This window comes from Lagenorhynchus albirostris, chromosome 9, assembly GCF_949774975.1.
Source record: "Lagenorhynchus albirostris chromosome 9, mLagAlb1.1, whole genome shotgun sequence".
NCBI classification, from domain to species: Eukaryota; Metazoa; Chordata; class Mammalia; order Artiodactyla; family Delphinidae; genus Lagenorhynchus; species Lagenorhynchus albirostris.
This window is the reverse complement of record NC_083103.1, coordinates 86920088-86943945: the sequence shown is the minus strand read 5'-3', so window position 1 is coordinate 86943945 and position 23858 is coordinate 86920088. Positions and strand designations below refer to the sequence as shown.

Sequence of the window (23858 nt, the reverse complement as noted above, 5' to 3'; positions counted from 1 at the left end):
CCCCTAATTCTTCTCCTTCCTCTTTGTTTACCTCCTCCTCTTCCTCCTTCCCCTTCTCCTCTCCTCTCTCCTTTTCTCCTTCTTCCTTTCTTTTTCTCACTATTTAATTGTGATCTAATTTAATCTTCAACTTTCTTTGTATGCTTAGTCTCCACTTCAAAATGGGATATGTGTTGGTATGAAACCCTTTTGCTTTAATTTGTTATAGTTCAGTAAGGGATCCCTTCTTTTACCTATGAAAATTTAGTGCCAGAACTTAACTAAATAGCACAGTGATGTCTCCAAGATAGTTAGGCGAATAACCCAAATGTTTAATTCTTCCTTAATTTATAAACTACTGCGCCATAGTAATGAACGAACTGTAAAATGAGAACTGTAGAAATAAGATTAAGTGAATTAAATTATTTTCCCTAATAATCTCACTTCTTGCTTAGATTCAGGTCAGAAGACATTTAAAAGGAGAAGATCCATCATAAACTGGGCCTTCTGGCGGGGCTCTAGCACTCACCTGGATAACTTGCCCGTGTCACCAACATCTCCTGTGCCAGGACAGCTCTTTGGGGTTTCTCTGCCAAATATCTGTGAGAACGACAATCTGCCCAAAGCTGTCTTGGTAAGTCTCATTTTGGCCTGTAACACTAACAGGAAAGTAGGTTTAGGAAAGGAGAGGTCAGGGAGGTAAATCTATCCCCAGATGGAAAATTATAGACACCCATGGCTCTGGCTGAGAATCTTTATTATTACTTCAAAGAATAAAAATCTGATTAAGCTATTGCAGAGTCATAAGGCAGACATAATGGGGAGAGATGATCTAGTCTACTGGTTTCAGGGAAAAGCCACATAAACCTGCTCAGATAAATTAGAATCTGCTTTGTAGAAAGAGAATCCACATTAGCCCTCACATTTCTCTCACAGCCTTTCTTGAACCCTACATTGTTCAGAAAGTCTCATTTAATCACTTTAGCAACAGAGACCAAATCTTATATTTCTATACTAAATCTTATATTTGTATTCCAGGTGTTTAAGCATAAAGATACATCTGCTGGCATTTAATTATCTTTTGTATGTAGAAGAGATCAAATGAAAGCCACTGAGTATTATTGTCTCTGGTTAATATAGTAAATGATCACTTTTAAGCAACATTTATTGAGTGTCCACTATCCTCCAAGCACTATGCTAGATGCCTGGCACTTTTTTCCTGTATTGTGCATCTATTGTACTAGTCTAGCCACTTTATTGCTTATCCGTCACAACAGATTTAGAGGGTAGTTACCATCTTCATCATCATCATCATCACCATCATTCCTACTTTACAAATTAAAGGAAAAAAAACCCTCGAGTTTACCAAAGGTCACACAATAAATATGTGTCATAGCTAGGTTCCAGATCCCATGGGTTGCTCGTCTCCAACACCTATTCTCTTCCTACATGGCAAGCAGAGGACACACAGAAAGAAAGAAAGAAAGCAAAATGAAAGGTTGAACAGAATGGAATGGAAGGGAATGAAGAAAACTTCCTGGAAGAGATGATTTTGGAGGCTGATTTTAAAAGAAGGAAGTAAATACAGGAAGTAGAATAAAATGTAAAGTCATATGAAAAGAAAGACAAGCAAGTGGAGAGTGAATTTGGCAAGAGCATTTCCATATTAGGGGAAAAGAGTCCGTATTAGAGAATAATGGGGAAAGAGTAGTTAGGGAGGAGAGAGACAAGTTAACAGGTACCTTGAAGTGACTGTTGGTTCACTGAAAAAAGACAGTCTCATTAAAGCAAGCGTTTAAAGTGTTTTAGATGTTGAATATAGCAAGAATAAATAGGAGAAAGAGATTTAAAGATAGCAGAAAACAAATTGACTTTAAATCTCTAGGAGGCCATCTAGCCCCAATCCTTCAGGGCTTCCCCCTGTTATACCCTAGCCTCTGGCAGCTGGAGAGGGCAAATATATGTTCCCTTGCTTGTTATGCATGAGGCGCCATTTTGATTTTTTTTCCCTTGTTCCCCATAGGATATGCTTTTCTTTCTTAACCAAAAAGGACCCCTCACAAAAGGCATCTTCAGACAGTCGGCCAATGTGAAATCCTGCAGAGAGCTGAAAGAGAAACTGAATTCTGGAGCTGAAGTACAACTAGACTGTGAATCTATTTTCGTGATAGCATCTGTCTTAAAGGTAGGGAAAGTTCTCCCTTCATCTGCCCCACAGCATAGCTCTGGAGAAAGACAACTGGTTTCTCTCACTATAACATTATCCCCATCTGCAAAGGACCATAATAGAATTAGAATCTTAAAAAGTGTTAAATAACACTTCACAATGTCACATGGGCATTTAAAAGCCACTGCTAATGATATGGTATGTCAGATAGGCTTTTTAAAATTTTTTCATCCCACAGCACTCTCCTCATCTTCACATCTGCCAATCCCATGCAAAAAAATTAAATAAAAATTTAAAATAATCATAACACACAGCATGTTTACCAAAGTAAACATCCTGATGACTTTCTCACAATCTCACTATCTTCCTAATAAAGGCGAAATTTTCAAAAGTAAACTTTTATTAAACTTTGAAACAGAGTTTACCAGAGTAAACAAACATTTGCCTAACAACTGAAACAAAAAATTGCTCACTGAGACCACTGAAAATTCCATTCATTTATACAGTCTCCCCCTAATGCCTTTTAAAAGTAAAGTTGGAGTAGGAATGACTCCAACATCCAGTCCTTCTTTTATGAAATCCTTACCACATTTGGCATTCTTAAAGATTCTCACCCTTCATCCCATGTGTGTCCGGTATTTCACAGTAAGCTTCTTTGCTGCAAATATTTTTGTCACATAACTCATTGGCCACAGGTCAACTTTACCATAAAAAATAAAATAACTGGTTGACAGTTTGTTTTGACATACACAATATAAAAATCATGACAGATGATGATGATTGGTCCCAAGAGTTGGTTTCATATTTTGAAACACACTACATTGGAGGTGAAGGAGGCCAAGGGCCTTGAAGGCATAGCATGAACGCACATTTCCCCTAGAACTTAGGAACATTTATCAATGGACAAATGACAGTATGCCAAAAACATACAATGGTGTGGAAGGCTTTCACAAGCACTCAGGCACAAATATGCATCCTAGTACGTAGTATTTGAAACCTGGTGCCTCTCTTAATGAAGGAAGAAATTTTAGCAAAAAAAGAAAAAGTGTGATGCTGAACAAGAGACGAATCAACAAGCAAAAAAAATGTATAAAATACTATGAACGAAAGACTTGGAAGACAAGTGCTTAAGTGCAACCCACAAAATAATGTCAGTTAATTGCGCAGTAGTGCCATGAATCTACACACATTTTAAATGCGTTCAGATATTTTGCATTTCACAATAAAGTCCTTAATTTTGTTATTCTCGTGTTTCATTATATCCTTTTTAATGTTCCTCATTTATTTTTTTGTTATTTTACCTTTTATGGTAGAATTGCCTTACAGCCAATTCATTATTTGGTAGAAGTTTTTGCAGCAAAAATGCTTGTGGCAGATAAGCTTACTTATGGCCAAAAAAACCCTAGAACCCACCCCTGTGGTTACTTAACTCACATCCACATTTGAGTTAGACTTCTAAAATGTTTTCCTCCTCACATTCTTGAAAATGCCTCACATTTTTGGAAAACCTAGAGTCAAAACCAGCTTTATCAGAGGTTTTGGCCTCAGCAATAGCTTCTGCAGACCAGCATCAGGCTCCCATCTCCCAGCAGGGTTGGAATGCACCAGAGCTAGGGGTGGAGACAGTGCCCCAGCCTGCATCCCAGGGCCTGGAGCATAAAAACCAAATTAAGGAAAACATGGTGAAGAAGACTCTTCCATATCCCTACTGCTGGTCAGTTGCTTACAGAATCATACTTCATGACTTAATGAACAATCAGATGTCTCTTGGTAAAAGAGCCATGTCTGCTCTTAAACAATCCCTGACATGGACTTTCACAATAAAGTATCACTCAAAAGAACTGGAGAATTGGAGCTAGGGTCATCTAATTTATTTTACACAGGATTTGTGATTACCCTTCAATCCTAGAGTACAATAAAAGTATGTATGGTGTGCTTAGCCACATACATGCAGATATATGCATGATGAATTTTTTTTCATATAATTAGGCTTTCTCCCATCTCTTAATTTAAGAAGTTAAAGCCTATGTTTTAGAAAATTTTCCTTACTATGCTATTCATCACAGCACTATGCTTCTTAAAACTTTGTACTAAATTGTTGAGGCTATTACAAAGAAGTATGGTTCTAGAAGAGTTAAACTGTATTTCAGATTGAAGAAATTGTACTTATAGAGGAATAAACAAAAGACAGAAAGTAATCCAAATGATTGAAAAGTCTGGTTAGATGGGTTCCAACTAATTAAAGTTTCATAATCATATAACTGTGTTTTACTCTCATTTCTTCCAAGTGGTTGCAGGAAAGGGAAACTTTTTGCCGAAAGTTTTTGAGCTTTTGTTTTGTTTTGTTTCTTGTTTTTAAGACTATTTGGAAGTGATACTTAAGTTTTCCTTTAAATGTTTTGCTTATACTGGTTTTGTTTAAATATAAGCTTAACCTTCAAACTATAATTGGAAGAAAATTGCTTGAGATACTGTAATTTTGATCCATCAGACCTTTGAGGAAAAGTTCATTTTTAATCCTAGGAATCTCATCTCAAATTAATATGGGCATTCTGCTGATGGCTTGGGTTCTGGTTTTGGAGGGGAGGAGGCTTTCCGTTGAGTGCTAAGAGTTGGTGATTGTAATTCAGAACCAGCTCTCACATCCTTTCTCAGACCGATGGTGGTTGTTATTTCGCAACTTGTTATTCCAGCTGTGGAGAGTTCATTGAGATGTTACAAGTTATTATCTTTCAAGTGTAAGTTTTAAGATTTAATGATGTTTTTCTTCAAAACAGATCATAAGTATTTTTTCCACTTAGATTTGAAAAGAGAGGCATTGTCACTGCCCCAATTTGAAATAACAGATTTTGGCTCTTCTGACTCTGACTTTTAAAGTAGGTGCAGCAACTAAAATTAGTCTGAAATTGTGAAAATTCGGTAGCTTTACCCAAAAGAAAGAGGTAACTTTTGTGATGACACATCTGAATCACAAGTATCCAGGTACATTTCTGCTGAAAAATATAATAGAACAGAGAAAGACTTTGTATCAGTCATCTTCCTACTTGTTAACTACTCTAAAACAAATGTATAATAATAGGTAACATGACTACAAAGAGGTTTATAAAAATTATTTTAGAATCTCAGTTATAGTTAGTTGACCTTCCCTTGTCCTTCACTAATATTTGACCATATGACAAATAGCAACACTTCAGTAATGACCTCGACTATGTCTGGGACTGTGCTTGGCATTAAGGTGTATGATGTAGAAGGTGAGGGTCTGATCCTGCCCTGAAGGAGCTAATAAGCTGGTGGGGGACATGCTCACCTAATTAGCTAACTGTAACACTTAGGTATCACAGCTTCCATCTTAGTAATAAAAACATGACATATAAGCAACAAGTTGTGCATTGCCGTTTTAAAGCACATAGATGAAGTTGCTGATTCGATTTTCCAGCAAGGATTAAAATTATTCAATTGCAGACTTTCACCTATCTCCATGTTGTAGGCAGGAACTTGCAGGAGGATAGTCAACCATGGGTACAGTGCTTAGATATGAAATTGAGTTTTGTCTGCCTGAAGTTTACTAAGGTGGAGATCAGACTTTGCAAGCTTGGCTTGTTAGAACCATGCCAAAAGCAGCAGAGAGAATTGGCCTAGATCAGAAAGGAACATAGGACGAGGACCAAAATTAGTTCATTTTTAAGCTTTTTATTAACATATGTCAAACAACAAACTCCATTTATTATATTCTACTTGTGTCATAGTCTGGTTTCACCACACCTAGCCCTGCCAGTGGCCTCAAAATAAAAGGCTCTCAAAGGCCAGACAGGATAACGTACCAGGGACATTTTTTTTTTTTTTTTTTTTTTTGCGGTACACGGGCCTCTCACTGTAGTGGCCTCTCCTGTTGCGGAGCACAGGCTCCAGACGCGCAGGCTCAGCGGCCATGGCTCATGGGCCCAGCCGCCCCGTGGCATATGGGATCCTCCCGGACCCGGGCACGAACCCGTGTCCCCTGCATTGGCAGGCGGACTCCCAACCACAGCGCCACCAGGGAAGGGAAGCCCCCAGGGACATATTATTTAATGTGCATTAGGCATGGGGTGCTGTCCTAGGCTCCCAGAGCCCAGTCATAGCCTGGAGTGCTTTCTCCCCATGATACATGAGAGCCCTTCTATGGGGAATATAAGGAGAAATTCTAAGTACCTCTGGATGGAATTATTCACCAATGCCACTGGAATATAAAGTTCTAAAATAACAGGGACTTGGTTTTATTTACTACTCTATCCCTAGCACCTTAAACAATGCCTGGGATATATGAATAAATATGTATAGAATGATTGGATGACTGATTACCACATTATGAATCTCACAAATATCTTCATGCATTTCTTTTAACTAGTGAAATAAAAAGGATTTAGGATGGTTTGCCAGACCCTGCCGTGTTATACTAATTTGCTAAAATGTACACACACAGGAGGTTTCATCCCAAACGGGTTGTCCATTATCTTTACCACTATAGTCCAGAATCCAATTTCCCTCTGGTTTTTGTTAGAAAAATATCAAAGCATGCATTTCTATGTGTGCACATCATTGAAGGGCTAGCACAGAGCTCTGTGTATTCCAAAGAAGGGACACCTTAACTGTACTTTCCAATAACGTGTCTTCTTTGTAATATCTCTCATATATAATTAGCATGAGAATAACAATTTAAAATATTTATTTTTCCCTCTATATAAGGATTTTCTACGAAATATTCCAGGAAGTACTTTTTCGTCAGATCTCTATGATCATTGGGTCTGTGTAATGGATCAAGGAAATGATGAAGAGAAAATAAATGCAGTTCAAAGGTAATTATTCTAATTTGGTCATTTCTCAAAAATACTTTTTAAAAAACTTATATTTTATAAGTTTGTCTATTAATGTAATATGACTATCAAAGTCAAATCCATGAGGACCAGTTTAAAAATAGATTTATGCTAGCTACTGTCATTGTTATTGTTTTTTTCCCCTAACCTTATTAACGTGGAATACTCTACCATTGTACACCTTCTGTATATCTGAATCTGATAGGAGCTGAAACCCATTAGACCAATAGCTAACACAGTAGACCCAATCTACAATTTATGATCTTAGTTTTGGTAAATATTTAACTAACCAGACAATTCCTTATATACTTCACTTAGCAACTGAATTCACATAGAGAAAATTCCTTCCCCTCAGGGAACTAAGTCTAGTTGAATAGATAGAATAGACGAAACAAAGAATAACAGTGTAGTATAATCAGTGAAAGAGATATATGGAGAAGGGTATGTGGGAATACTACAGAGAGAAAAGTGTATTGTCTGTATTCATGCAAAGAATGCATTGTCTGTACTCATGCAAAGGTAAGTTGCTGGCAGGACTCACCATCCTGATTCCTGAATATTTCCTGCATTATAAGAAAAGCAATACTTCCAGCTCTCTGAAAACCCAAGAATCCCAATATCATTTATTTGCCTATGCTTGTTTAGTACAGGTTTTTCTTGAGCAGCTTTCAAATACAAATTATTATCTACACACTGCTATTGATAGACACCTTTTATCAGTAGAAGAAAATAGTATAACTGTTGTAGACACCAGAATCAAAGCCATGTAACAAAATTCTATCTCTGCATCCATTAAGGTTTGGTGGAAACCATTCAGAGGTAGTGAACATCAGATTTTGTATTTTGTTGCTCATTGTCTAAAACTTTATATTCTACAAACTGTTAAATGGGTGATTTTTTTTTAAAGAGGGTAGACTTATGGCTTTCATACAAATACAGAATTAACACATGTGAAAGATTTTATTTAAAACATTAATTAATGAGAGAACTAGTAAGATATTACTGCCAGTTCAAAGGAGATTTCAAACTATCAATACCACAACTTACATAGTTAACTCAGAAATGCTGAAATGAATTTACAAGTAGATGCAAAACTGACTTTTACTACTGGGGCACGGGGGTGTATGTACAAATAAACCATTTATCTCTCCACCAGACAGAATTTTCCAGTCTATGGACAAGTGTTAAGTGCACTGCTGTCAGTAATCTACAGTTTTCAGAGTTGTAAAATAACTCAAAGGTTTAGGGCCCCCATAGAATCAGATACCCTAGAGCAAGGGTCCCCAACCCCTGGGCCATGGACCAGTACCAGTCTGCGGCCTGTGAGGAACCAGGCCGCACAGCAGGAGGTAAGTGCGCGGCGGGTAAGCGAGCGAAGCTTCTTCTGCTTCTCCGCATAGCACCCCATCGCTCACATTATCGCCTGAACCATCCCCCCAACCCCACTGTCCATGAAAAAATTGTTGTCCATGAAACCGGTCCCCGGTGCCAAAAAGGTTGGGGGCCACTGCCCTAGAGTATGGTAGACAGTGCCTCACTTTCCATTGAATACATTCAGTAATCTTTTGGTCCATTTAAGTATCTTTCATAATTTGTCCCTACAAAACTGTACTCATTGTCAGTCCATAGTGCCGAAAAAACACCTCTCTGCTGTTTATGCAACAGGAGTCAGATTACCCAGTGTAACCCCAGGTTACAGATTCTTGCTGGAAAAAAGCAACAAGCATGACTATCAACATATGTTTTCTGTATGGTAGTAAAAATCATTTTTAGTGAATGTTCATTTAAAATTTCTTATCAATTACAAAATAGGAACAGTAGGAAAAATACTGTCGTAAGCTTGACTTATGTGTGAAAGTAACACCAGTGAGATAAAGAGATGTGGGACAAAACTGATCTCGGAAGCTGTGGGAGCAGAGCATAAGCTCTCAGAATGGACCCGGGAGTCTTCGTAGCTGAAGTTTGGGTTTTTACCAAGAGACAGAATCCTTGTGTTGCCACTTGGAAGTAAAGGAGCATATTAAGTATAACTGTTTAATTTCATCAGAAAGTTTTTTGGGGTATTGGTTGAGAATATTCTGGAATGTTACAGGATTTGCATAAGACACATTGTACCAGTTTCAGGTAAATATTTCAGGCAGCAATTTTTTATGAACCATTTTTCTGCATTCTTTCACATTTTCATTGGATTGTGAAGGCAGTGTACAAAATAAATAAATAAATCTCCAGTGCTCACTTTCTCTCTATGTACAGGCAGTCCTCACTTTGCATGTACCATGTTAACACACTTTCCTGTACATCTCAACTGTGAAAAGCAAGGGCTGCCTGGCTATACAAGTTTTCTATGAAATGTTTGCTTAAAGAGTGCATTTTTCTGTCTTTAGGCTATTAGACCAGCTTCCAAGAGCCAATGTTATTCTCCTAAGGTATCTTTTTGGGGTATTATACAACATTGAGCAACATTCCTCATCCAATCAGATGACTGCATTTAATTTAGCAGTGTGCATCGCTCCAAGCATTCTTTGGCCTCCTACTTCCTCCAGTCCAGAACTAGAAAACGAATTTACAAAAAAGGTAATGAAGTTTTTCATTTTTATGCTGTGAGGGACCAAGTCCCCATTTTGAAGCTAACATTCAGGGTATTAATTCTGAAAGATATTTTCTTAAATAACTTCAGTACATACCCTTATAAATTTGAGTTCATTGAGTGTTTTATCCTATCCTGGTAGACTGTAGAAAGGTGATTTCTTGAGCAAAAAAGTGATAGCAGTTGGATTACTTCCCTTTTCCCTTTCAGGAGGAAAACCAACTATGACTGACTGACTTAAACCATAGAGTTATAAGAAAGCAGTTGATATGATTTTAAAAAGAAATAAGGACTTTGGAATTTGACAGGTCAGGGTTGGATTCTCAGCCCTACCACTTGCCAGATGTACAATCTTGGGCAAAATTAGTTACATTGATCCACAGTTTCCTCATCTAAAACATGGAGGTGTTGATAATATCGACATAGTTCATACAGTAGTTACTTGAAATCACACTGGTGTAGGGCCTGGTGGTTAGCACAGGGGTGGGGGTATCGGTTTCCCTTGCTCCCAACATTCTGCCTGCTCCTTTGCCTCAGCTGTTGGGGCAAGAAAACTATGTGAAGGTTCCGGTATATCCCATGGAGGCACAAAGCTCCCTAGTAAAATCTTACCTCTTCCCCCAAGCACCTCCAGTTAGGGAGCCTAAGGGAAGAGACTAGTCAGGCAAAATGCAAGTTTTCTCTCCAGCTGTCTCTCTCCTTCACAATAAATCCACAGAGGATACCTACCCACTTCCCACGCTTATGACACCTGCCTTTTACATAAGAAATGCATTTTATAAATGTTCATCTAATGATGCTTCATGAATTTTAATGAGAAGGTTTATTTCTTCACCCCAAATGCCCTATAGAGAATACTTAAAATTACTCTAATTTTAAAGACAGAACTATTGGCATAAAAATGTTAGCATTAAGCCAAGGCCACACATAATAACAAATAATAACTTTAGTCCACTGATTAAAGTTAATTTCTATGCTCAAACTACTCTTGAAAGTATTATAGTTTGTTAGAGGAAACTGTATTGTATACTTTTAAAGCAGACATGAATTTTTCTCAGGATTCTTTTGCATTTTTTGTTAGAATCAGGATTCATATATGAAATGTGATCTATAGACATGCTATATGAGAAGTAGCAGTTCTACTGCTACTATTTTTGTCCCTTTTTTGTACAGGTTTCTCTTCTTATACAATTTCTGATTGAAAATTGCTGTCGGATATTTGGAGAAGAAATCACTTCCCTCTTGGGAGAGGTTTCAGTGAGATGTGATACTAGAGAGAATGCCTCAGGTATTGTGAATAATTGGATTGTTTTTTGTGGGAAACAGACACACATCTGTGAAGATCAGCTGGGACAGTGGTTATCCTGGAGCCCACAGCAGCTCAGGTGAAGGGGCCTCTCACCTGGGTTAGTGGGCCTAGGACTTCTGCTCCTTCCTTAGAAGGCCTGCTAATAGGTCAGAGTATGTTAACACTGTGGTAGGGTTAAGAAATGTATAAGACAAGGTTCCAAACTCCAAGAAGTTGTTAGTGGCAGCATTATATGGTATGATGTTTTTAACCTTTCTTTAAATAAAACTTTACAAGGAACCCCAATATGAATAACACAGCTGCTGTGGTTGAAACTGGAGTAGAAGGCCCAGAGGCAGTAGAGGCAGCCCTGGGTTTTTTGCTCCTCACCTTCCTCCTAGAGGTCCCTGAGACTTCTCAGAATTCTAGTGCACTGCAAAAACACTTTAAAAACAACTAGCATCATGGGGCAAGCCAGGGTGTGTTAGGGGTAAAGACATTCAACGTTCCAGATTATGAATTCCTGTACCACAAATTATTAGTTATGTTACCTTTGGCCAATTATTCTATGCCACTGAAAATCATTATCTTCGTTTATAAATATGGATAAACCATAATATCTAAATGTGATGGTTGTATTAAAGATTAAATAAAGGATAGTAAAAAATCTTTGTGAAATAGAGATTGTTAGGGTTAGTAAATGGTATCTCTGAGACTAGAGTTAATTATGTATATTCACCAGCTAATCCATTTAAAAGATAAGAGTCTTATTCAGAACCTGGGTATATCTTATTCAGAACCTGGGTATATCTGGCATTAAATTCCTTTATATTTTTAACTGTTTCTTGGTATCTCCTCATTGCTTTGAGGAAATCTTACTTAAGGAAAGCCCATTTCTTCAGGAACTGAGGTAAATCTATTATACCCCAACAGTTTATTTTTAATTCTGCACTTACTACTGGGAAGACTGTGAAAGATCCTTTCTTTCTTTAGAGTAGGAATTTGAACAATCTGCATGAAAACAGAATTAAGCTAAACATCATCACAGTTGGGTAAGTAAAAACAATAATCATGATTCGCTTTTTCAACAGATATCTCTTGCTTCCAACTGAATGACTCCTCCTATGACAGCTTGGAGAATGAGCTGAATGAGGATGTTGATGCCCCGTGTAGTGACTTGGTAAAGAAACTTGGTCAGGGTAGCAGAAGCATGGACTCCGTGTTAACCCTCAGTGACTATGACCTCGACCAGCCTGAGGTAGAAGGTCTTTTAACCCTGAGCGACTTTGACTTAGACCATTCTAAAGATGAAGACATTCAAATGGAACAGCCTCTTGAATCCAAGCCAGTGAACATTGCAGTGTACACAAAGGAACCCCTGCAGGATCATGCCAGGGGCCCCTCTGGCATGAGCACGCCCAGCCACCTGTCCACAACTGCAGCAGATGCTCCAAAAAGCTTGAGGCGACACCGGCGCTGCTCAGAGCCCAGCTACGACTATCTAGATTCAAAGCTTTCCTATCTCAGGGAGTTTTATCAGAAAAAGCTACGCAAGTCCAGCTGTGATGCAGTTCTCTCAAAAAAAGATGAGAGCCATCTGAATCAGAATCAACCCCTCCAGGAAGAGGGTAAGACATGTTTTAAAAAGAGTTTAGTCGTAGGCACTGATATCAAGAAAAATGCCACTAATAAAAATGTTAAGAAGAAAAGCTTGTCTGATAATGAAGGAAATCATGTAAAACTTTTTCCTAAATCCAAGCCAGTAGCTATTTCCATGGCATCTTATAGTCACATGTCCTCATGTGATCATCCCAGGAACCAGACCTTTGATACACATACATCTGGATACTCCCCACCACACACAACAGATGCCCTCAAGAGTTCAAGGAGACACCGGCGATGCTCAGAGCCCAACATTGATGACCAACACTGCAAACTGACCTATCTCAGGGGGATTCATTCAAAGAAACAACATAAAGCCAGCTATGAAGCCAGTCTCTTGCATGGAGAGGAAGATTATCTCAAGCGGCACAAGTCTTTGCAAATGGAGGGGCAAAAGCTTATTAATCAGAGTTTGGTCATGGGGATTGAGGTGGGCAAGACTAGTGCCACAAACCAAAACACTGAGAAGGTTTTACCCCCAAGATTAAACATTTGCTCAAGGACTAGCTATTCCAGCTTGTCCTCCCCAGGCACTTCTCCATCTGGCTCATCAGTGAGCTCCCAAGACAGTGTTTTTTCTCAGATTTCTGAACACTCCGTGTTTACACCCACTGAAACTTCCTCTCCAATAGATTGCACTTTTCAGGCTCAAAGAAAGCAGGAAGAGCTTTCTTCTGACTTTAGCAGTTCCAGCCTCATTTCTGGAATTCCTGGTCCCTCATCAGGGCAGGCCAGCAGCCACCTGGCTTATACAAAAAAGGACAGTGTAGAGTGGCATTCACAAATGCATTCTGTAACTCTTCACCCCAGCACATGGTTGAGAAATGGAGTAGCCAGTTTGAAAAACTGGTCCCTCAAAAAGAAGGCAAGGGCACCCAGACCAGAGGAAAATAAAATAGATTCTCTAAAAGGACACACAGAGCCTCCTCCACAGGCTTCTGGTGTTCCAGAAGCCAACGCACTGCATGAGAGACAGAAAGACATGCCCCAAGGGGTGGCTGAAGGACTTGGAGCTGTGCAAACAGCCCGCTGGTATAGTTCTTACCCCAGCCAGGACTCAGAGAAACACTGTAGCTCTCCAGTCAGCCTAGTGGAAGACAGACTCGGGCTTTGTATGAAGTCACCCGAGGAAGGAGAGATTAGTGGGCAGTGTTCTCCTGGTACTCTGCCTCACGGAAGATCCTCACCCAGCTCTTTGACTGTGGATCATGTGTGCAGCCCAGACTCAGGGCCTACAGTGGTTTGTGACGTTGAGGACAGACATTTGACCAAAGACATTTAACCACAATAAGAATCTGATGTCTACAAGAACAGAAACTGGGCTAATCATGATATAAAGATAATTATTATGACCTCTTTGTGTAAAATACCTGGGATGGGTAGCATAAGGATAATCATTGCTAATACTTAGGACAACAAAAGAATTCTCTTTATTGAGACTATTTGGCAAAAAGTTTAGACAAAACTTTTGTCACCTAAGTGTTTGGGAGGCTTTTCCTTATTAGAGCATGGTTTGATCCTGTCATGCGTTTTAAGAGCTACAAGCAGAGGGCTAGAGAAAGCATCTTCTGTAGAGGAAATATGCCATGTATGATGAAATTAGTAACCTGAGAAAGCCAGGAAGTCAAAAGTGAAGAATAGAAACTGTAGAGAGAGAGGGAAGGGTTCAGAGAAACCATCCACATTCCATGGAATGTGTTTAATAAGTAGGCAAGAAAAATGCCACTAATCAAAGCTACAGAAGGAAAACATGTTCAATAATAAAGGAAATTATTTGAAACTTTTCCCCAAATCTGAACCAGTGGCCATTTCTGTGACATTTTATAGTCAGTCACATGCCCTCACAACATCATTTCAGGTATTAGCCCATTGATGCAACTAGAGAGGAAGAAAACTACAGTGATTCAAAAGCCATGAGTACCATGATATAATAGTTTTTGTTTGTTTGTTTTGTTTCTTTGGTTGTGTTGGTTGTGCTTTTCCATTAGTGTTTCATTGCTCTGCAGAGGTTCCAGGACACAGAACTGTGAGGAGAAAGAAGGAGATGGTTGCTCATTTCAATGTCCTTGCAAGGTGCCTGAGCTAGAAACATTCTCCAGAAATGCATTTTTCCTGTTACAAGGTGACCTTCTGACTGTGTTTGCTGTCTTAGTGTGGAGGAGAAAACTGCCACAGCAGTCCTTTCTCTATTACACGATTGCTATTGCCAACATGTGATCAAAGCATGGCTCCTCTTTGTTGAAATGTTTTTCTGCTCCTTGCCTCTTAGATTAGTCAGCCAGAAAAAATCACTGGTAAATCATCCCTTTTCTAATTGTCACTTGGCAGTTGAGAACAGTTTTGAGGTTGGCAGGTTATAAAGAGTCACAGAATAGAGGAGCCATAAGAGTGGCTGTCAGGCCTCCTTTCAGACAGTCATCGGCTTTGGATTTTCTTACCTCCAGAAGTTTTTACATATTCTTTGTTCCAAATGATTCATGGTTTATACCCCATTGGTTCATTTCATATCCATGGACATTTCTCCTCTCTTGCCTTAAAGTTTATACCAGTACCTCTCCTGGATTATTTCCATGGATTATTTGGCCTTGCCAGCCAGTGTGAAGGGGTAGAATCAGAAGTGAATGTGCATCTTCCTTCATTTTAAATACTTACTTATAAGAAGTTGCTTAGAGCCCATTTTGTTTCTTTAGTTCAGTTTCAGATGGACCTTCCTCCCACAAATTTGCTTAATTCCAAATTATTTTTCTCAGCCACCCAGAAACTTTCATGTCAAAATGTTCTTTCACTGTTGTCCTAAAGGTTGCATTTTGCAGTTATAGAAAAAAAAATAATGCTTTCTGTAAGATAGAAGAAGTCCTTTCAGTATTAGCTCTAGGTGCTACCTACCTCTAGGGGACATGGCCCTGTTTGTCCTAAGCATTATAATTAACTTTTAGAACTCTCTCCAAAGAGCTCCTTTATGACACTGGCCATCTCAGTCACAGATGTGAAGTAGATTTTACCTTATAACTAACCACTCCTATATTTAGACTCCTAAGTGTCCATAGGCATCTTTTGTGGTATAATATATAAAGGCAACAGGGATTCCCCTCACCCTTAGGGCATACTACTGCAGAACCACAAGATGTGAATGAAGCTCTTATGGCTTGGAGTGTCTTTCTAGAAGAAATTGCTTCTCTACTTAACAAAATAATAGTTCTATCCTTTTTGCTTTCATATTGATGGATAGGAAATCATCCACTCAGTTTGAAGCATGGAAGAAAATAGATGCTGAGGTTCTTCAATAACCATTCCTACTCTCTGTGTTCCCTTAGATACTCCTGTAACATTTAATGTGAATAGTTAATATTGCTGTAAAGTATTATATTGTATGATTTGAAGACAGACTACATGTCATTTTATCATACTCTGTCAATCTATAATATATTAGACCAATGCTTTATCTAAAATGCTTTTGAGTTTGTATAATATATCTTGACAAATTTTACTACCATATGTTATGTAATAAATGTGTATTTTTGTACTTGCAGAAACTGCTGCTAAATTTTAAAGTTGTTTGGTTTTAAAGGCACTGATAATGGATATGTATGAAGTCCATTTTGTCTATTAAATAAAACACCATTCTTCAGAGTTAACAGTCCCACCAGAGCAATATTGCCCTTTGTAGACTCGTTTTAGCTAATGAGCCCAATTTCTGCTTAACATTGGAAATTTCATAAAATGTAATTAATGTTGAATTGGAACTTTGACCTTTTGGTCATAGGCCATGGTCAGTCTCTCTAGAAAAAGAGGTTTTTTTCTTTTATAGTTTTCTAATCTTACTGTTTACCAAACAAGTTATGCTTCATACACAAAGTCTTCATTTTTCTTAGATATTATATTTACACTGCGCTCCTAGAATCAGATACGTATTAAGTCTATATTCTCATATCAGAGAACCATCAACTCAGTTTAATTGACTGTATGAGATTTTCTTGTCTAAATTTGAACCATTCAGACCAGAGTATCCAGTTGACTTGAGACACGTCCAGACATCCGAAGATGTCTGGATCCAAATACTACAAGGCATCAGTACTTATGAAGTCAGGTAAACTTATCAAATATTCTTATTTCCCATGACTGCTGCATCTTTGCCTTCTCAAAGTTCATGGAAGTTCACTCTATATAAGTTTAAGCACCATTTCAAGAAGATTCAAAAAAATATACTACCTTAGTCCAGAAAAAACATGGTTTGCTCTGAGCAAAATATAAAGATGATTTTTGCTTTTAAAGAAGAGGCTTAATCTACTAAAAACATTGGATTCAATAAATTATCTCACTTTGTGTTTTTCTACTTTTCATGGCATGGCATCAAATTGAAAGGATCTAATGTATCCTTGAACCAATGGCATATTTTGTCTTTGAAAATAAGAATATTATGTATCTTAATCCAAATTATGGTAGTAAGTGTTTAACTGATCTTTTCCTACATGGCCATGTTTTAATGACTTGAGAGGAAGTCTTTGCAAACTGTTTATTTCAATACAAAGAAAAAAATGAATAATAAAGCTGGGTAAAATGTTAACTTCTTTAATATCTAGTCTGGTTACAAGGATATCTCATAAGCTAAGTTTCCTGCTGAAAGGAAGAGTACTCTTGAGTTCTGTGCTTTCTACCCCGAGTATGAGTCTACTCTGTTCCTAAGCCACCTGTGAGTATAAATCCTTCATTTGTATTATTTTTAAAAAGGGGAACTGAGTAAACTTTAGTTCTGTATAATGTCAGATATGTGGTAGAATTGGCAGAAGGCTCTGAGGTGTAATTTGGAAAATTTTGTTTCCAAGTCCCAAAGAAATATGCACAGGGTGGTAATAGATGTATATTGTTTCTTAATTTGTACAATGTGTGTTCTCATTGTGCAATGTCAGAGGGCATGTGCATCTGTAGATAGTTCAGAGTGTTTTTCTAACCTATTTAATTTCTTAAGGCAAAGTAAATATGTTTTCAGGAGTTTGATTTTATATGACAATAGAAGATGCAGGTTTGGGAGACATTAAGATTTAAATGCTAGTTGTTTTCACTCATCTAGGTTTAATTTTTAGATTACAGTAACTTGGAATTAAATTTAGAACTTCTTACAGCCTCTTGATCTGCTATGAGGAGTGAATAAATTAGCTAAAAACCTGTACTTGTGAGGTAGGCCCATTACTCTGGACCAGTAAAATGGTTGCTGTAAAGAAATACTCTGTCTCTACCAGGTCATAGGAACTGATGGTTACTGCCTAAAATTTTCAGAAGAAAAAAGACATTTTACATCTTTGCCCCAAGAATGAGATGACTGAGAAGCAGAGAATCATCAAAATACATGAACACAGAGAAGCTTACTGCTTGAAGCTTACAGCAAATGAACAGAGGGGGAGGAAAGCTGTAGATGAGCTAATTCACTGAGTCACAAAGAGTTCAAGGAAAATTAAGAAAAGGGAAAGAGTATGGCTAGGGAGAGATAGAGATATTACAAGTGATATGTACGCTAGTCAGGCAGTTTAATTTTTATTGCCAGGTACTATTCTAGACCCCAGGATAAAGGTAAAAAAAAGATAGATTGTTCCTGTCCTCAGGGACCTTAAAGAACTAAGGGAAAATTTAGGCTGTGTAGAAGGGGAGCAGTAACATTGGGCACTCACTGTTGCCTGCATGCACTGGCAACCAGAGCATTATTAGTTTTATTTCATTTAGTGCTCACAATAGCCCTATGTTCTAGGTACATTCAGCTAGAAGCTCATTCTGACCACAGGCTCTTTTTTTTCACCTTCATCTTAAAATAGGGATGATGATAATACCTCTTCCATAATAAAGCAGATACAAGTTATGTATGAGGACCAATACAAACTTTGCTAAGTTACTGTGTCTCAGCTAGATATCTCTAAGAGAATCATTCAGTATCAGAAATAATTCAGAAACCTATGATAAATGTAAAAATAGTTGGGCTGAAAGGTGGTCCAAACAAAATTGTATAGACTTGTGTCTCCCTGCTCCTTCTCTCTAAGTATATCTATATATCCTGGAAACAATGCAAAGGACAACCAAAGGGGAACCCTAAAAGACGGGGGAATTGGTTCAGAACCCTAGGACTGGAAAAAACCACAGTAACAGAGCATCTTACATCCCCTCAGCCAACAGAAGAAGGAGAGCCAGGCCCGGCCTTTTCCAACCTAGCAAACGAAGGCAGCAGAGATATGTGCATTCCTTTCCCAGATCAGAGGGAGTCCTTCTGACACCATTGGGTAAGCCAGGCACCACCAGCAAAAGGGAGAGTTGAGCCACACTAAGTGGCCAGGCCTGAGACTTCCCTCCCCCACTGGGAGATACTGGAACGGCCAGGCAATAACAGAAAGGATTCAGTCACAACAAGCAGTTCAGCCTGGGAAGCATCTTTGCCCCAGCAGGCATAAGACTCCCCCCCACCCAACCACCCAAAGACACTAGGATGGCCAGAAGCCATGGAAGGGAGGGATTCTATACCACAAAAAGCACTCAGCCTGGGGTGTCTCAGGGCAAAGAACAAATAGGCTTCTCTGGCTGAGAACAGATCAAAGTAGCACCACAAAGGTTCTGAAAAACTATCAATGGACCTACAATGCCTGGTAGGCCAGGGCCTATGTGCTAAAGCTAAACAAGGTGACTGCCTACTAAAATAAAAGATTTAAATAGGGCCCAGAGTCTCCTAGCATAACAGACAAAATGTCCGGGATACAATTTGAAATCACCTGTCATACCAAGAACCAGGAAAATCACAACTTCAATGAGAAAAGACAACTGACACCAATATCAAGATGATTTAAAAGCAGCCATCTTAAAAATGTGTCAATGGGCAAATAAATACAAATTATCTTGAAACAAATGAAAAAAAAAAAGAAAGAAAATCCTACCAAAGAAATAGAAGTTGTACAAAAGGGCCAAATGAAAATTGTAGAACTGAAAAATACAATAACATATTTTTAAAACTCAGTAACAGAGTGGAGATGACAGAGGATAGAATCAGTGGACTTGAGGACGATAGAATTTACACAATCTGAACAACAGAGAAAATAGACTAAAATAAATAAATAAGAATGAACAGAGCCTCAGAGACCTGTGGAACAGTAACAAAAGATCCAACATTTGTATCATCAGAGTTTCAGAAGGAGAGAGGGTAGGGCTGAAACAGTATTCAGAGAAATGATATCTAAAAGCTTCCCAAATTTGATAAAATATACAAACCTACACATTCAAGAAGCTGAGTGAAACCCAAACTGGATAAATGCAAAGAAAGACACATCACAATTAAATGTTTGAAGACTAATGATGAAAAAAGTGTTGAAAGCAGTAAAAAACACCTTACCTATAGGGGAACACCAAATTAAATTATCATCTGAAACTATGGAGGCCAGGAGAAAGTGGCACATTTTGCAAGTGCTGAAAGAAAAGAACTGTCAACCCAGAATCCCATATACAGTGAAACTGTCCTTTGTAAATGAAGGAGAAATAAAGACCTTCTCAGATGAAGGAAAACTTTAAAGAATTTGTCACTAACAGACAGACTCTTAAAGACTGGCCAAAGGAATTTCTTTAAACAGAAAGTATATGCTAGAATAAGGGAATTTGGAGCATCAGGAAGAAAGGACAATGGAAGGGAGAAATAATAGTATATAATGGTTGACTCTTCACATGAGTTTTAGAAGTCATATTTGATGCTTGAAACTAAAATTATAACACCATTTGATACTCAAGACAATGATATTTAAAAGTGGAAAAAATAAAGGGACCTAATAGAAATGAGGTCTCCATACTTCACTAGAAGGGGTAAAAGGTTGATAACAGTAGAATGTAATATGCTATATATGTATATTGTAATAATTAGGGCAACTACAGAAACTATATATTTGGAGAACATTTCTTTCCAAAACACCATATGTAAATCAGGATGGAATCCTTAAAAAAATGTTTAAGCCACAGAATAGAGAAAGAATAGAGACAGAAGAACAAAAAGTAGAGGAAAAAATAGAAAACAGACAATAAAATGGCACGCTTAAGCTCCAACATATATTACCTTAAATATAAATGATCTGCCTGTATCAATCAAGAGGCAAAGATTGACAGAGTGGATTAAAAAAACAAACAAAAAGAACCTTACCTAACTACATCCTATCTACAGGAAACTCACTTCAAATTCAATGACATAGATAAGTTGAAAGTAAAAGAATGAAAAAGATATACCATGCAATCATTAATCAAAAGAAAGGAGGAGTGGCTATATTAAAATTGGATAAGGTAAACTTCAGATCAAGGAATATAACCAGAGACAGAAAGAGATATCACATAACAATAAAAGCCTCAATCCATCAAGAAGATATAACAATCCTAAATTTTTATGAACAAACAACAAATCATCAAAATATGTAAAGCAAATAATGACATAACTGAAAGGAGAGATAAAACCACAATTACAGTTGAAGATTTCAACACTCCTCTCTCAACAATTGATAGAACAACTAGACAGAAAACCAGAAAGTATATAGACCTCACCAGCACCATGAACCAAAAGGTTATAATAGGCATTTATAGAACACTTCACCCAACAATAACAAAATACACATTCTCTTCAATTGACCATGGAACATAAACCAAAACAGACCATATCCTGGGCCACAAAACAAACATCAACATTTTTTAAAAGTCAAAATCATGCAGAATATTTTCTGACCACAATGCAATCTAACTAGAAATCAATAACAGAAAGATAACAGGAAAATATTCAAACACATGGAAACCAAACAGCATACTGCTAAATAATCCATTGGTCAAAGAGGAAGTTTCAAAGGAAATTTTTTTAGATGATAGAAGTAAATGAAAATACAACATATCAAAATATGTGATATACTGCTAAAGCAATGTCAAGAGGAAAATTCATAATACTAAGTGCTTACACTAAAAAAGAGGAAAGGAGAGGAGTCAAGGTGGTGGAATAGGAAGACACGGAATTCATCACTCCTCATGGATACAGAAGGAATTCACCTATGGATGGAACAATTCCCACAGAGCACCTGCTGACCATTAGTGGAAGACTCTGGACACCTAAAAAAACGAAAGAATGAAAAAAAAAAAAAAAAAGGAATCAGAAAAGGGACCAACAACCCCAGCAGGAAGCTGAAGGTGAGTGGAGGTCCCCAGACTCAGAAAAACTCACTCACAGTGGGAAAATCAGCTGGGACAGAAAAGGACCTTAATGGGGATCAAAGGAGAATGAAGTACACGGTCTGTGGAAGGCAAGACAAAGTTAAGAACTGCAGGCAGGGTCTACACTGCAGCTCTGCACCTTCCCGAATTGAGTTGCCAGTTGTGAAAAGGAGCTGGGCACTGGAAAGTAGGCTTTGGAGCATGGACCCAGGGAAGGGACAACTGTTGGCTGTGAAAATACAGACTGAAGGGACAGGAGTAAGAAGCCCCACAACTGGGAAAGTCTTCAGAAAAAGCCTGAGATACCATAAAATAAGAATAAGATATCAGTGTTGAGTGGCACGCAAGGGGCAGAGCCATTGTAACCCCTTTTCCCAACCACCTGCTTCTTCAGCCTCCACAGGCACTGGGAGGAGCTCCCACCTGAGCAAGCCCACTCCGCCCCTCTGATCAGGGTCTCCTCTGCCCATGTGGGCTCTGGGGACCTGAGTGCCACCCATCCCAAAGCCTCCTTGGGAATCAGCCCTGGGTACCCCTGCCTGGGACAAGAATCTGCCGATGCTGCTGGGGGCTGCATTCTAAAGCATGGGGCTGGGGGAAAGGATTCAGGGAGAGGAACACTGTGGGCTGTGTGGATACAGCAGAGGAGACGGGAATGAGGTGGCACGTGGCCGGGAATGCCTGTAGAGGAAGCTTAGTCTGCCTAGAAAGGGAGTCACTATTGTTGAGAGGTGCATGAGGGGCAGGGCCGCCACCACTCGCATTCACCAGAGCCACAGTCTGTTCCAACTACCTGCTGGACCCACGGCCTCAGGAAAACTGCAGACACTCCAATTGTGGCTGCAGTACTCAGGCCCCGGCATGAGGGAGTAAGTGTGCCCGAAGCAGCCTCTGCTTTCGCTCCCTGACACCTGGACAAGGAAAAGAGCCTGAGGGCAGCACACACGCAGAGGTAGGGTAAAAACCAAAGCTGAGCCCCAGGGGTGGTGCGCCTAAGGAAGAGGAACAGAAATCTTTCCATGCAGCGGCACAAGCTGTGGATTAAATCCCTGAGATCGGCTGGACAAATCCTGCATCTCTGGAATTCCTGAATAGACAGCAAGTGTTTCAACATTTGAAACCAGTCTAGCCTTTGCAGCACTGGACTCTGGGGACAAGTGCATGTGGGAATCGGGCCAGGTCAGAGTCTGTGCTGGCTCCACAGTGCCCATAGCAGGTCCAGAGAACTACCTAGAGGTATTGGGAGCTTCCTGGGGAGGTGGGATTGGCTCTGGCTCACTGTGGGAGCAAGGACACTGACAGAGGAGGCCCCAGGAAAATATTCTTCTTACTATTATTCTTGTTTTGTTTGTTTTATGTTGCTCAGTTGTTGGCATTGTTACTTTTATTATTTTTTTGCCTTTTATTTTTGGTATTTATTCTTTTTAATCTTTTTCCAATATATGAATTTTTTATTTCTCTATTTTTAATTTACTTTTTGTTTCTTTGTGGTTTATTTCCTTGTGTTTCTTCTTCCTTATCTATTTTTTATTTTATTTTTCTTCTTTACATTGTTTTTATGTGTATATTTTATGTTTTCTTCACTTTTTATGTTGTCTGTTTGCTTTCTGTTTTGCTTTATTTTTCATTCTTTGTTTTTGTTAGTTTAGCCCTTATTGACTGTTCTCATATTAGTATTCTTTTGTTTGTTGGTCTGTTCCCTTGTTTTTTAAATTTTTCTTACATTTTTTTAATTTTTTCTCTTTTTCTGAGTGTGTGTGTGTGTGTGTTAGTGTGCTGTGTTGTTGTTGCTGCTGTTTGTTTGATGCTGTTTTTGCTCTTTGTCTTGGGTTTTGTTCATCTGTTTGTTTTCTTTTCATTTTTTTTTCTTTCCTTTTCTCTCAGGTCACACTGTGTGGCTTGTGGGCTCTTGGTTCCCCCGCCAGGGGTCAGGCCTGGGCCTCTGGGGTGGGAGCATAGGCTCCAGGATGCGAGACCACCAGAGAATTCCCAGGTCAGGGAATATTAATCAGTATATATGCTCCTAAAAGTATCCATATCAACACCAAGGCCAAGCCCCACAGGACTGCCTGCAGGCTCCAGTGCTAGACACCTCACTCCAAACAACCAGAAAGACAGGAACACAGCCCG

At 38.7% G+C, this 23858-nt stretch overlaps 1 protein-coding gene across 1 annotated transcript in view; it reads left to right on the top strand.

Annotated features, from left to right (window-relative positions):
- Nucleotides 1–15959, top strand: part of ARHGAP20 (Rho GTPase activating protein 20) — a 150448-nt gene extending 134489 nt beyond the window's left edge. The window contains exons 10-15 of the mRNA XM_060157943.1: nt 435–613; nt 2003–2164; nt 6869–6978; nt 9381–9570; nt 10757–10871; nt 11963–15959. Of these exons, the coding sequence (XP_060013926.1) occupies nt 435–613; nt 2003–2164; nt 6869–6978; nt 9381–9570; nt 10757–10871; nt 11963–13815 (2609 nt within the window). The 3' untranslated portion in view covers nt 13816–15959. The remainder of the gene's footprint in view (nt 1–434; nt 614–2002; nt 2165–6868; nt 6979–9380; nt 9571–10756; nt 10872–11962) is intronic.
- The last annotated feature ends 7899 nt before the right edge of the window (nt 15960–23858 follow it).